Genomic DNA, 15,260 nt, shown 5'->3' on the forward strand with positions numbered 1-15,260 from the left:
TTACTAACAAGCTTTAGAATTCACATGGAAGCAGGGCATTCTCAATGGAGGGTCTCTGATTTCAGAATTAATTTCCTCTGAATTTTTGACAGTTCATATTCATGGACATTCAAGTCCTGGTTCCCAGGCTTTCCATTTACTCAGGCTTTTGCTTAAGGAGGTGACCTGAACTGGGTGGAATGGGAGTTTTTTGCCAAGTTCTCTGAGACCCTAAGTCGATACTTCGTTGTCATTCTAGATCTGTTTTAATGTAAGTGATTTAAATAATTATGTACCTGCACCTGGAGTTTGCAATAGATGCATCATATACATTGATAAACATATGGAAAGCTGTCCTGGGAATTAAAAACACATCTCTGGCAAACATAAAACGGAGGTAAAGGAATTTATAAATCAAACTACAACAGTATTTGTAAAGACGTTAACAGCTTTTATTTCATTGGTGTAAGGCAGCATTTTATACACCACTCACAACACCAAAACAAAATTTCATTGTCTATAAAATAGCTTCAGAAAATTCAGCCATACCAAAAAATAATATAGACACTGTAATAAATCTCAAACAATACAGTAAATTGCTTAAAGTTCATGTCACTCAAACAAAATACCATTTTCTAGCACGTGGCAAAAAAAAAAAGTTTTGTTTTGCCAACAAGACGCACAAGTACAATTCCAGTACATGCCTCACAATTGGAAACTTGTAACATCACTTCCTGCCACTAATAGCTGTTTGTGCTTAGAACTTGTCATTTCACCCTCGGAAAATAATAAAACTGAAAATGATGTGAAACATACATTTGTATTCCAAGTTTAGAACATATTATGCTCAAAGGAAAGCCCCAATCCTGCAATGTAATCTGTGCAGGTGGACACTTGTACTCATGCAGAGTCCCACTGAAGTCAATGGGACTCCACACAGGCACAGCAATCTATCCATTGAGGTTGGATTGCAGGATCAGGGCCTAAGTGGGAAAGGCTTAAATCCTTTCCTTTCCAGAGGCAGTAAGACAATGTTGTAAACTTCTAGACTGACTCCAGTAGTGTTTTGCACATTCTCCTAAATGGAGACTTACCTATTACCTAGAATCTCACATTTAGGAAGGGAGAGGGATAGGCTATAAAGGTAGTTGGCACATAAATGGCTTTCGCTGAAATGGTTCTGGGACGTATGTAGTGTTTAGTGCACTATGAGAGCCAAACGCTCCAAGAGATGAACGTCCACATCTTGCTTCAGTATTTACAGTAACTGCTGCCTTCTTCCATTTCAGAAGATTTTCTTCACCAGCAAGATATCTGACCCACGACTTCCATTAGACAAGTGTTATGACATGACTCCAAAGACAGGATTATGATGACAAATACTATAGCCATATTCTTCATAGTCCTTCTTGGTGTGACATACTTGGAAAAATTCTGAGAAAAAACAAAAATAAATCAAGAACATAAAATTGCAGAAACCGGTCAATAAATCTGTGCACCAGTAAAGGATCATCTACATAACAGTATTTTTTCTGGATTACAGTGCTGAGATAGGGTGCTGTCCCTTTAGGAGCAGGGCAAGCTAGGAACTCTTCGGGGAATCAAATGAAAGATAATGGGTGGAAATCTGTCTGGAGAAGGGTCTAGTGAAATCAGTATTAATTGTGCCCAATTTTCTTGCATTTGTTTCTCTTACGATTAATAAGATGGGATTCAAGGCCCAATCCTAAGAGTCTTTGCAATTCTTAAGCACTGATTTATGGAATCCGGATGATCCCATGTTATAGATGTCAAATACAGGATAGTTCAAAAGTGGGTCAAATTTTGAAGTCCTTAATTAGATAAAACTCATTGGTTCAATGGGTTTTTTTCCCCAATTAAAAACTGTGTAAGGATTCCAGTAAGTTTCAGTATAGCATGTACCATTTTGGATGGCAAAAGTGAAAGCATTTTAAACTGGGTATGCATATCAAACATGTCCAATGGCAGAAAGAATGCATAGGCAGGACAATTCAGAAAGATTTTTATAAAGACATACTGTTGAAGCAAGCATGGAACTTCCAAACTGCGCTACATATGGTGTGTTATCACTTGAACTTCAACCAGTTTGGGCTAGAAAGTAAAATGGTTCAAAATTAGTGAGTCATATAAATTTCATTTTGCTGGCAAGGGTGTCTTCTCTGAATGAGAGAGGCACACATCTTTACCCAGGGCTGGAAGTTCCCCTGTGTTCCTCTACCCACACACAATGCAGAGCACACAATCACACCTTCCTTCAGGAAAACAAGTCTCAGCACTGCCTCAGGACTTGTTAATGAAGTTCCATGCCCTGAGTTATACCATACGCTGAAGGGCATTGCAATGGACACAGTCTTCCCCACTAGAGATTAAGGTCTATTATCACTCTGCACCTAGTTTCCATTGTCATTGAGAGAAGGGTCCCTTGATACTGCTTGCTAACTTACGTCCACCTGTTTTAACGGTACATGCAACGTAATTTTATTAATGTGGTGCAGACACAGCTGACGTCCATATCTGGATAACCTCATATGTCCCACGCTCCCCAGGTTCTTATGCAGAAGTGGAATCTCCTATTAATTAACGCAATAGTTGCTTTAAAGCATTCACATTCATTTCACTCACTTATGTAACGGATATATTTGAAATTCTTGTTTACCTTTATCAGACTACCGAGTTCTTCGCTAAATTTCAATCTTGCATCCACTATTCTTTTCAAGTCTCTCTGTAGTCAACGTCCAAAATCCCTGAACATTGTGGATCCTCCTGAAAGAATCACATTCTACAAGACAAAGACAAGAAACTCTTCCTTTACATGCAAAAGTCAATTTCCCAACAAGAACTGTTCCGACGTTGTCAAAATATACAAAATACCCCACCACCTCGTTTTCAAAGTAGGCCCGCAACTCTGACTTACTTGTAGGCAAGTTAATTTTACTGAACTGATTTCTTTACATTTCACTTTATGCTTGACAAAAATGTTAAAAATACCAGCTTTGAGCTACATTTCAGGGTTTGAAGATGAGTATGTGATTAAAAAGAGAAAAACAGCCATTAAAATGGCATGTTGGTGCTCCACGTATCTGCTTAGTGGTAGCCACTTCTCCTTAGTATGTTTTTAAAGTTTTATTACTCTCATGCAGAAGCAATATAGCTGCATAAATAAAAGCGCATGTATTCTATACTGCATCATCAGCAAAGTTACTGGAGATGCTCCAAATAGGGAGTTTTATTCTTGGTGTCAAATAAAGCTTTAGGTTTGTCATGATATGTTTTGGGAAATCAGAACGACAAGTTACATAGTTCATTAACCAATTGACCTTTTCAGACCCAGCCCTCCAAATACAGTTACTGTTGAGTTTTGTGCCACTTCATGATTTCAGAGGTACAGGGCCAACAAACAATTCTATAACAGAGAAAGGTACAGTATCCCAGACTTCTCTTTTCTTTAAGTGTCTTACTTCAGAGGGTGTCCTCCTCTAACCTCATTGTCTTGTACTACCCTAGGAGTTCAGGGCCCTATTGAAAGCCCACTAGTCTGGTCCTGTGCACTCCAATGGATTGTGTTAAGACACTAAATACAGGACATTTAAAAATCACATGTACATTCACTTACTGTCCTGCAACTCTGAGAATTAATGAAATTGTTTCAGTGCTTTGGAAGATGACAAACAGGACCCTGGAAACTTAAATCCTGTGTATCTAACACAGCACAAGCAGTGGCACAGCAAGCACCATTACAAGGGGTCTAATCCCTGATTGAAGACATGCTCCATAAGGGTCAGAAAGAAACTCAGTCTGTGTCCGTTCAATCTGCTGCAATTGCAAACCAAGGTACCAATTAGTACTTACTGCAATCGTTTCTGTGGTGCAGACCACACCTACTAGGAATTTAACTAAATGTGACCAGGCGCTCATTTCACGCAGACCAAGCTTCTATCAGATGCTAACAGTTTTTTGACGCTACAGACCTGGACTGGAATTCAGCCACTGAACCAGAAGTGAAAGACCCCCGTACCAATCCTTTGAACTATCCAGTCTCCATGTAGATTTTTTTTTTTAAATAAAGAAAGTCCTGGAGTCCATGACATCTGTAATAAACATTCATCTTGAAGGATGCAGAATTAACTGCTTGGGGTTATTTTAATAATGGATAGCAAGAAAACCTTGTTTTGCCTTGTAAAATAAGAGAACAGCTTGCTTCTTTGTTTATGATGATAATCTGGGCATCTGTCATAAAGTCCTGTTGACAGAAAAAGTGTCACTTGGGGTTCATTCAGATTACATTTAATAACAAGCAAAAAAAGAATGCTCTGGAGAAGAGGCCCTTGCAAAAAAAAAAAAAAAAAATTAAAGAGTTTAAAACAAAAAAGAAAAGGAAAAAAAAAAGCTTGAATCTGCTGTCAAAACCAGAGCAGCTGCAAATACTAACATGAAGTGCAGAAAAATAAAACAAGGTCTTCTCTATGTCCAGATGGGTTACTAGCTGTATGTTCAATATCCAAAAGGAAAACTGTTAGGAGTTTAAAAAAAAATAGAAAAGGCCCACTGGAAATTATTTGATGAAATGGCAATTAAGAAGATGCCATCAAAATGTATTGCTTGGAATATAGCATAAAGAGGTACAGTGATAATTCTGTTCAGGATTTAAGCAAGTTAAACAGTAGATTTATTGGATGAAGTGAGAGCTACATTGCTAGAACTAAAAAAAAAAGAGGAGATATGTACGAGTCTTATAGAGTGTATGATTTAAAATGGTCTTTCTAGAAAAGAAGTGTGCAAACTAACTACAAACCTAATATCCTCCCACTGCTACTGTTGCTATTACAGCAAACTTTTTAAGGTGGCAAATTACACATTGTTCAGAAGGTACTTCCAATTTGGATATGCTATAACAGAACACAGAAAATATTTCTAAATGACTGTAAACACTGTTGTACATGAAGAACATCAGCGGCATTAAAACATGCTGGGAAAACAGTGAATCATCACAACTGATATCTGGACAAGTCAGATCAAATTTGTTGCAGATCCTGAGTATTCCTTTAATGGTGCATTTGCCATACCAAGGTTTTTTTGTTTTTGTTTTTTAAACATTAGATCACACTTGCTAATAGACTATTAGTTAGTCTCTCAGAGTCTTCTGTTAAATGTGTTGCTGCCAGTGCTGGGCCAAACCTAAGAAAGCCTTAGCAGAAGACAGCTGTGTTCACATCTAGTCTTCAACACATTGCCTGAACTCAGGCGATCTGTTTTCTCCCAGGAGAACAAAAGCAAAAACATTTTTGTGCACAAGGCAAAAGGAATCTGCATACATTTTTGTCATTCAACCAAAGCATCAGAACTATTTAGAAATAGAGGACAAAGCAAACTGCCAACACCCTCCTCCTAAAAACATAAAAAAAACCCCAAACCCTATTGTCTTGGACATTTTACCAGATAGCATTACATTCCAAACGCTACTGGAGCAAAAGAAGCATGTTAAAAAAGATTGGTCATACTGAAAACCTCAGCATTTCTCCACAGTGACATGCCCTGGAATTCTTCAGCCTCCTAGAGGAAGCCCGTCAGGAAAGGTGAAGTCTAAACAGCTATTCTCAGCCAGCTGATTCTTTTAATCAAGATTTTTAAAATATTGTGCTTGAACGTACAGAATCTGCAGAATCAGAAGAAACCTAAGCAGATCACAGGACCCACTGCAGACAGTCATGATATCCCTCAGGAGCCAGACAGATCCAATTAAAAGACCTTATTTTAATAAAAGATAGCCCTAAACAAAAAGCGGGTTTTAAAAAGTACTTTTCCTTAATGGACGGATAACATATCTATGCAAGACTAGCTATACAGGATGGACTGAACAATACAGTGAGCCCATGTGAGTTCACATTTCAGGGAAAACAAGGACAATTAACTCCACCCCTCCACGTACAGAACACATTACCCTCTAAAGCAGTGGTTTTCAGTATTTTTCATTTGTGGAGCCCTTCAAAATTTGGAATCGAGGTACGGATCCCTTTGGAAATCTTAGACATAATCTGTGCACACTGAAGGGTCCGAGGACCACAGCTTGAAAACCACTGCTCTCAAGTGACTGGCAGGAAGGAAAGACTTCCCTTACACTTGCTTCCCTTGCTTTTAATATTAAGCAAACGCCCCCTGGGATACTGAAGTCTGAGAGATGGTACAGATGAGACATCTCCCAGCCCTTGTTGTACGAGGCTGAACAGATTTCATTGCCTTTCATATTTACCAGAGAGTTTCAACTTCTCACTTTCAAAAGCTTATCAAATGGATCTCTCCTTCCTATTGATTACCTGAAATAAAACTGGTTTAACATATCACAGAAATTTGATGCACTAAGACGACTTATTGCTGGGCAACAATGGAAAAATCAGTTGAAGCCATGTGTGACTTCAGCAAGTCAATTAATTTATTTGTCTCAGTTCCCCGTTAAAAGGGACTATACTTACCAGCCTCTCAGAGACATTATGGGGTTTAATATTTGTAAAGCAGTTTTAAGATAAAGTGCTATACAAATAGCAAATATTATGATTGGGATAATTATATCCACAAGTATTATACTCAGACAAAAGATTAGACAGTACCTTGCTGTAGGGAACATGGACCAGACTTCAGTTTGGGTTTGGGCAACTTTATTTGGTCAAATGCTAAATTAAGTTTATATTAAGGAATGCTAAAGCAGCTCCAAGTTTAGGTGAAAGGGCACTAGAGCAGGCCATGCACTCATCCTGAACTTGGTCCCCTCTCAGAGTCCCTTTTTCCCTGTCATGCTTACTGTCATAAGGAATGAGTGGAAGTGTGTGAAAGGGTAATTGACAACGAACCTTTAATTATATTTAGCAAAGTGAGAATGGGCCTTATTCCATTAGACAGAAGTCCTTGCCAGCTCCTCATACCAGCCTCTCACATGTCCTGCTTACAATGAAGACATCTGCTCATGGTCAGCAGCAAATTTTGCAAGAAAATGTCCACCTCAGATTGGAATCTTCTACTATGACCTTAGATCAAGAAACCAAATTATTGGTTCATGATGAGCTACAGCCAACACACTGGAACCTCTAAGTGGGAAAGGATGGTCCCTTAGGGAGAGCAAGGGGACACTGAACCCTATATAAGACTAACCATCCAGAAGGAAAGGGGGGATTCTCTCACATCAACACCTGAACCAGCCATCCGGAGGAGAAGTGAAAGACTGACCATCAGCTAAGCCAAGCCTTAAGTCTACAACTAACAGAGAGAAGAAACCGACCACCTCCCCTTGCATATGAAACAAGCTCAAGTTATTTACAACACCAGAACTAGTTCTCAGCTAAGACCAATCACATGAATTCCAGCTTCTATGACCTGGTGTACACTTAAAAATTAGATTGACCTAGTTACTTTGCTCAAGGGTGTGAAAAATTTCATGTCCTAGGCACCGTAGTTAGATTGACCTAACCCCGGTGTCCATGCGGCTAGGTTGATAGAACAGTTCTTCTGTCAACCTAGCTACCATCTCTCAGGGAGTGGATTAACTATATAGACTGAAAAGCCCCTTCTGTAATCATGGGAAGCATTTATGCTACAGCTGTAGCTGTGCTGCTGTAGTGCTTCTACTTTTAGTAGACTCTTAGCCCAATTTATTAGATTAAAAGAAAGGAATTCTTCCTTAATTCCCTGGGAAGCACTTAAGTAATTTTTATGTAAACTTTATAAACTGATTTAATAATCTTTGTATTGGTGAGCTGGATAAATTGAAACTGATTTATTGATTGAATTTCAGTTGTAACTTTAATTTGATCATTGCATTGTGTTATATTTCATTAGTTTGGGGAAGTCAGAAGTAAATTAGATAGTGATTTTTTTAACTTCATATTTGTTTGCTTATTCTTTTAATTAATCTATAAAAGCAACTAGACTGGTTCCTCTCCCAAAACTTCAATGCAGGAAAACAAGCTATTTAGCGGTAAAGGTAAATAAATAGAGTCACAACTGGAGCCATATTTTAATTATTTGATTAAAATCCTATTACAACTACACTGCATGTCAGGAAGATGCCTTGTAATCAACAATGTATTTCTGAACTAAACTTGACTTTTAGTCCTGAACGAACAGGACTAAAATTCCCTTAAAAGTACATTTTCAGTACATACTTAACATTTGGGTGTAACTTCCAGCTCAGGTAGACATACCCGCATGAATACACTAAAAACAGCAGTGTAGCAGCATCGGCGGGCTGCCCTGAGTATGCACCTGGGATTTCAGATGGGATTGCACTCGGGGCAGCCAGCGTGCCCTACTGCCTCTGCAGTCACAGCTTCACTTCTATCTTTAGCCTGCTAGCACAGATATGTCTACCCAAGCTGGAAATGACACCTCCATCTGCACTATAGACATACCTTAAGAAAGTCACCTCCGCTGTTGTTCTTAATGATTAAGAGAGACACAGTATGTCAAGCCTGTAACCAGACTATATGTCATTAGTAAGTCTCCAATCAGACTGTAGAATATTTGAATAAAATGTCCAAATAAATTAAGACATTACCACAGAATCAATTTAACAATTTGTTAGCAAATTCCAAGATCATTCAGATTAATTCAGTTCACCCCAAACAATAATAATGTAACGTTTAACCTACTTTTTACACTACCTTTTGTAAAAGCTGACAATCATTTGTTTTGAATATAGTCCCCAGTCACTTGCTAATAGACTATTAGTTAGTCTCTCAGAGTCTTCTGTTAAATGTGTTGCTGCCAGTGCTGGGCCAAACCTAAGAAAGCCTTAGCAGAAGACAGCTGTGTTCACATCTAGTCTTCAACACATTGCCTGAACTCAGGCGATCTGTTTTCTCCCAGGAGAACAAAAGCAAAAACATTTTTGTGCACAAGGCAAAAGGAATCTGCATACATTTTTGTCATTCAACCAAAGCATCAGAACTATTTAGAAATAGAGGACAAAGCAAACTGCCAACACCCTCCTCCTAAAAACATAAAAAAAACCCCAAACCCTATTGTCTTGGACATTTTACCAGATAGCATTACATTCCAAACGCTACTGGAGCAAAAGAAGCATGTTAAAAAGATTGGTCATACTGAAAACCTCAGCATTTCTCCACAGTGACATGCCCTGGAATTCTTCAGCCTCCTAGAGGAAGCCCGTCAGGAAAGGTGAAGTCTAAACAGCTATTCTCAGCCAGCTGATTCTTTTAATCAAGATTTTTAAAATATTGTGCTTGAACGTACAGAATCTGCAGAATCAGAAGAAACCTAAGCAGATCACAGGACCCACTGCAGACAGTCATGATATCCCTCAGGAGCCAGACAGATCCAATTAAAAGACCTTATTTTAATAAAAGATAGCCCTAAACAAAAAGCGGGTTTTAAAAAGTACTTTTCCTTAATGGACGGATAACATATCTATGCAAGACTAGCTATACAGGATGGACTGAACAATACAGTGAGCCCATGTGAGTTCACATTTCAGGGAAAACAAGGACAATTAACTCCACCCCTCCACGTACAGAACACATTACCCTCTAAAGCAGTGGTTTTCAGTATTTTTCATTTGTGGAGCCCTTCAAAATTTGGAATCGAGGTACGGATCCCTTTGGAAATCTTAGACATAATCTGTGCACACTGAAGGGTCCGAGGACCACAGCTTGAAAACCACTGCTCTCAAGTGACTGGCAGGAAGGAAAGACTTCCCTTACACTTGCTTCCCTTGCTTTTAATATTAAGCAAACGCCCCCTGGGATACTGAAGTCTGAGAGATGGTACAGATGAGACATCTCCCAGCCCTTGTTGTACGAGGCTGAACAGATTTCATTGCCTTTCATATTTACCAGAGAGTTTCAACTTCTCACTTTCAAAAGCTTATCAAATGGATCTCTCCTTCCTATTGATTACCTGAAATAAAACTGGTTTAACATATCACAGAAATTTGATGCACTAAGACGACTTATTGCTGGGCAACAATGGAAAAATCAGTTGAAGCCATGTGTGACTTCAGCAAGTCAATTAATTTATTTGTCTCAGTTCCCCGTTAAAAGGGACTATACTTACCAGCCTCTCAGAGACATTATGGGGTTTAATATTTGTAAAGCAGTTTTAAGATAAAGTGCTATACAAATAGCAAATATTATGATTGGGATAATTATATCCACAAGTATTATACTCAGACAAAAGATTAGACAGTACCTTGCTGTAGGGAACATGGACCAGACTTCAGTTTGGGTTTGGGCAACTTTATTTGGTCAAATGCTAAATTAAGTTTATATTAAGGAATGCTAAAGCAGCTCCAAGTTTAGGTGAAAGGGCACTAGAGCAGGCCATGCACTCATCCTGAACTTGGTCCCCTCTCAGAGTCCCTTTTTCCCTGTCATGCTTACTGTCATAAGGAATGAGTGGAAGTGTGTGAAAGGGTAATTGACAACGAACCTTTAATTATATTTAGCAAAGTGAGAATGGGCCTTATTCCATTAGACAGAAGTCCTTGCCAGCTCCTCATACCAGCCTCTCACATGTCCTGCTTACAATGAAGACATCTGCTCATGGTCAGCAGCAAATTTTGCAAGAAAATGTCCACCTCAGATTGGAATCTTCTACTATGACCTTAGATCAAGAAACCAAATTATTGGTTCATGATGAGCTACAGCCAACACACTGGAACCTCTAAGTGGGAAAGGATGGTCCCTTAGGGAGAGCAAGGGGACACTGAACCCTATATAAGACTAACCATCCAGAAGGAAAGGGGGGATTCTCTCACATCAACACCTGAACCAGCCATCCGGAGGAGAAGTGAAAGACTGACCATCAGCTAAGCCAAGCCTTAAGTCTACAACTAACAGAGAGAAGAAACCGACCACCTCCCCTTGCATATGAAACAAGCTCAAGTTATTTACAACACCAGAACTAGTTCTCAGCTAAGACCAATCACATGAATTCCAGCTTCTATGACCTGGTGTACACTTAAAAATTAGATTGACCTAGTTACTTTGCTCAAGGGTGTGAAAAATTTCATGTCCTAGGCACCGTAGTTAGATTGACCTAACCCCGGTGTCCATGCGGCTAGGTTGATAGAACAGTTCTTCTGTCAACCTAGCTACCATCTCTCAGGGAGTGGATTAACTATATAGACTGAAAAGCCCCTTCTGTAATCATGGGAAGCATTTATGCTACAGCTGTAGCTGTGCTGCTGTAGTGCTTCTACTTTTAGTAGACTCTTAGCCCAATTTATTAGATTAAAAGAAAGGAATTCTTCCTTAATTCCCTGGGAAGCACTTAAGTAATTTTTATGTAAACTTTATAAACTGATTTAATAATCTTTGTATTGGTGAGCTGGATAAATTGAAACTGATTTATTGATTGAATTTCAGTTGTAACTTTAATTTGATCATTGCATTGTGTTATATTTCATTAGTTTGGGGAAGTCAGAAGTAAATTAGATAGTGATTTTTTTAACTTCATATTTGTTTGCTTATTCTTTTAATTAATCTATAAAAGCAACTAGACTGGTTCCTCTCCCAAAACTTCAATGCAGGAAAACAAGCTATTTAGCGGTAAAGGTAAATAAATAGAGTCACAACTGGAGCCATATTTTAATTATTTGATTAAAATCCTATTACAACTACACTGCATGTCAGGAAGATGCCTTGTAATCAACAATGTATTTCTGAACTAAACTTGACTTTTAGTCCTGAACGAACAGGACTAAAATTCCCTTAAAAGTACATTTTCAGTACATACTTAACATTTGGGTGTAACTTCCAGCTCAGGTAGACATACCCGCATGAATACACTAAAAACAGCAGTGTAGCAGCATCGGCGGGCTGCCCTGAGTATGCACCTGGGATTTCAGATGGGATTGCACTCGGGGCAGCCAGCGTGCCCTACTGCCTCTGCAGTCACAGCTTCACTTCTATCTTTAGCCTGCTAGCACAGATATGTCTACCCAAGCTGGAAATGACACCTCCATCTGCACTATAGACATACCTTAAGAAAGTCACCTCCGCTGTTGTTCTTAATGATTAAGAGAGACACAGTATGTCAAGCCTGTAACCAGACTATATGTCATTAGTAAGTCTCCAATCAGACTGTAGAATATTTGAATAAAATGTCCAAATAAATTAAGACATTACCACAGAATCAATTTAACAATTTGTTAGCAAATTCCAAGATCATTCAGATTAATTCAGTTCACCCCAAACAATAATAATGTAACGTTTAACCTACTTTTTACACTACCTTTTGTAAAAGCTGACAATCATTTGTTTTGAATATAGTCCCCAGTCACTTATAATTTATAACAGCAAAGGTTTAGGTGACACAACTGATTCATGTACTAGTTCTTCATAACAATGGATAGGGGTCAAATTCCAGTTGATCAAACTAAAATTGGCATTGCTCAATCCTAGTCCACATTTGTCTGAACTGTAAAACCACCACATAGTTTGGCATAAGCAGAAGCCTTGAAAGGACCCAGACTGTGTGGGTAAGTCAAGTCTAAGATACTTTATGCAGCATCTGAACACACTGTACTTGGAGCATGCGTCCATCACCACCATTTTTAGTCATCTATGTGCAGTATGTAGTCATACACTTGACAGCCCGCTAGGGGAATGCACATCACTTCTCACTGGATGAGAAAAAGCGGAGGTTGGAGCTATGGGGAGATCTTTTCTCCTCAGCACAGAGAGAGCAGCAGCCATCTTTAATCTCTCCCAACAGGTGGGCTGAACGCCATAGAGTAAAGAAGTGATGTGGGCTCTCTTAAGAGCTGCCACGAAAGAGAAGGGTTCCTCCTTAATGATCCTGCAGCGGCTGCACTATGGCAACAGCACAGATAGGATGGCGTGCCCCATGATGTGTAGCAGGAAGAAAGATAGAAATAAGTTGCTTAACTTCTGTAGTCAAAACTCAGTGCCAAGAGATGATGTGACATGAACCTAATGGCATCACCACTAGCACTGGCCCCTCCTGCCAGCCTCCCTGCTCTGCACTTAAACTGCAAACTGTGGATTTTTTATTTGCTGAAGCACAGATAAGCAAGATTCTCGATAACATTTCCAAAGCTTCATATCATTTCGGAAGAACCAAAAATGCAGAAAAGAAAACTGATGACAGTTGAGTTGGGAACCACTGCAGAATAAATCCTCATTTGTAATTCACAAATCACCATATTTGGTTATTGGACCTGAAAACATCCACAGTATGACGGTCAGACAGTGCCACCTACCTATCATGCAGTGCAATTTTTTAAGCAACCTTCAGAAAAGGCTTAAAATGACATATGTTAGAAGACTTCAGAGGAAAATTTTCACCACCACCCATAATTGTTCTTAACCTTCCACATTCCAACAGATATGCACAAGTAGAAAACCTATGTGCCACATACTGTGGAGAGTATCTTACAGCTTGAGGGAGAGACATGACTCTAGCTCAGAAGCAGGATGTGCTACCAGAACCTCTGTTAGCTGTCAGGATAGTTCAGCTGGGAGCTAGAGCTTAAGTCTCATAACAGAACACGGATTCACACCTAATGCTGATCCCATAGTGCAGCAGCAGGGAGATACTGCAGTCTGAAACTCTATTTTTCAAGTGAGACCTTAAACAGTGAGCAGAGATCACAGTTGCCCATTTGTGAGTGAAAGCAACCTATATGCTCCTGTAATAATCTTTGTACAAAATATGCCTTGTGAGGTATCATTTGAAAACTAATAACTTGCTGGTCAATAATATCATGGTGAAATGTACATAGCAACATTATATGTAAAATTATTAATCCCCCTGTGCGATGATGTTAGCACATGTTCAGACCCACACAGCCCTGACTAGGCATTTGTTAAATGGGTTTATCCTAAACAAAGGAATGTATGTTTACCTCCATTTACATGTAAGTAGTAAACAGAGTCCTGGAGACAGCAAGAGGGAGAAATGGCAAGAGACAATGCACATCTGTATTTCAGAAAGAGCATGGAGCCACCTTCATCACCAGACTCTATGTCACCTTCATTACTGTTTGAATGAACTTTGCTTTGAGGCATAAGCCTCAGAAGCGTGCACTTCAAAGGGTGACTGGACCATAAAAATGAGGGGTAAAAACACACCAAGGCATCTCTCCCTCTCTCACCTAAGACGACAAAGGAACTGACCTTTTGATCCTGGCCTGAGAATTTGGGAACTTATGGTAAGGATTTTTTTTTTTTAACCTTGAACCAAAACTAGCTTGTTAAGTTTTAGCTACTGGAAAGCATTTTATCTTTATTTTTCTTGTAACCGTTTCTGACTTTAATGATACTTGAATTCACTTAAAATCTCTTTTTTTGGTAGTTAAATAATCTTGTTTTATTTTTAATCTAAATGAATCCAGTGTTGTGTTTAAACTGAACTGTTTGGTAAGTCCAGTTAAAGCAGCAAACTGTTGAATATTGATCTTTTACAGGAGTAATGGACCTCTAATACCTGAATTGTTCAGGAGAGGGCTGGATAGTGCAGACCATGTTTTGGGGGGAAATTCAGGACTGGGGATGTGTTGGGGGTCAACCTGCAAGTAGTTAGCTTCCAGCAGCCTTGCTTGAGTGTGGCTGGAATATTGCTGACAGGCTGTTGGAATCAGACTTGCTGTACCAGGGCAGTAGCTATATACAGACATTCATATTGGTATGCGGCTTGTGAGCAGCGGAGGTTGGGAGCTACAATAGCATTGTGAGGCACCCAAGGTTACAGGGCAGGTAGTGAAACAACACCTGGATTGCACTCTGGAATGTGACACCATCTCAGTTGCACTTTCAGGTGGAAGTTAAAGACAGAATGAGAGTTTAAAAAAACAAAAAAAACCCCACTGATATTCTCAGAATTCTGGCCAATAAGCACCATTCCTCCCATAAAAAACCCTGAGACTGTCAATGACTATGGGTGAAATATGTCCAACTTGTGAGTAATGCTCTCCAGACAACTTCACAACAATTGTCCAGCCAAAATGTAATGCATTATTTTAAAAAGACTTATGAGGGTTATTAGTACTACATAAACCCAGATCTGAATTCATCATATTAAAACACATTTATTCAAGACCTTTTATAGTCATCTCTAGATACAGGTGGTACTAACTCCCTCATAGAACTTGAACATTTTTTTTAAACACTTCCCTTCCCCCCTCCCCCCCCACATTTGCTCTCAGGAGATGAGAGAATGGGAGGGAATAAAAAAATGAGTGGTGGAACGCCAGCTGCACTACACTTAGAGCCCCTCCTGCTGACCAACAC

The 15,260-nt window shown here is 39.2% G+C and overlaps 1 protein-coding gene across 1 annotated transcript in view; it reads right to left on the reverse strand.

Moving 5' to 3' along the window:
- Positions 1-413: 413 nt before the first annotated feature.
- ACTR3B (actin related protein 3B) overlaps positions 414-15,260 on the reverse strand; it is a 61,850-nt gene continuing 47,003 nt past the window's right edge. The window contains 4 exon segments of the mRNA XM_043509659.1: positions 414-1,413; positions 2,018-2,052; positions 2,055-2,091; positions 2,657-2,779. Coding sequence (XP_043365594.1) covers positions 1,279-1,413; positions 2,018-2,052; positions 2,055-2,091; positions 2,657-2,779 — 330 coding nt within the window. The 3' untranslated portion in view covers positions 414-1,278.

Source organism: Dermochelys coriacea, chromosome 2 (assembly GCF_009764565.3).
Source record: "Dermochelys coriacea isolate rDerCor1 chromosome 2, rDerCor1.pri.v4, whole genome shotgun sequence".
Classification (NCBI taxonomy): Eukaryota; Metazoa; Chordata; order Testudines; family Dermochelyidae; genus Dermochelys; species Dermochelys coriacea.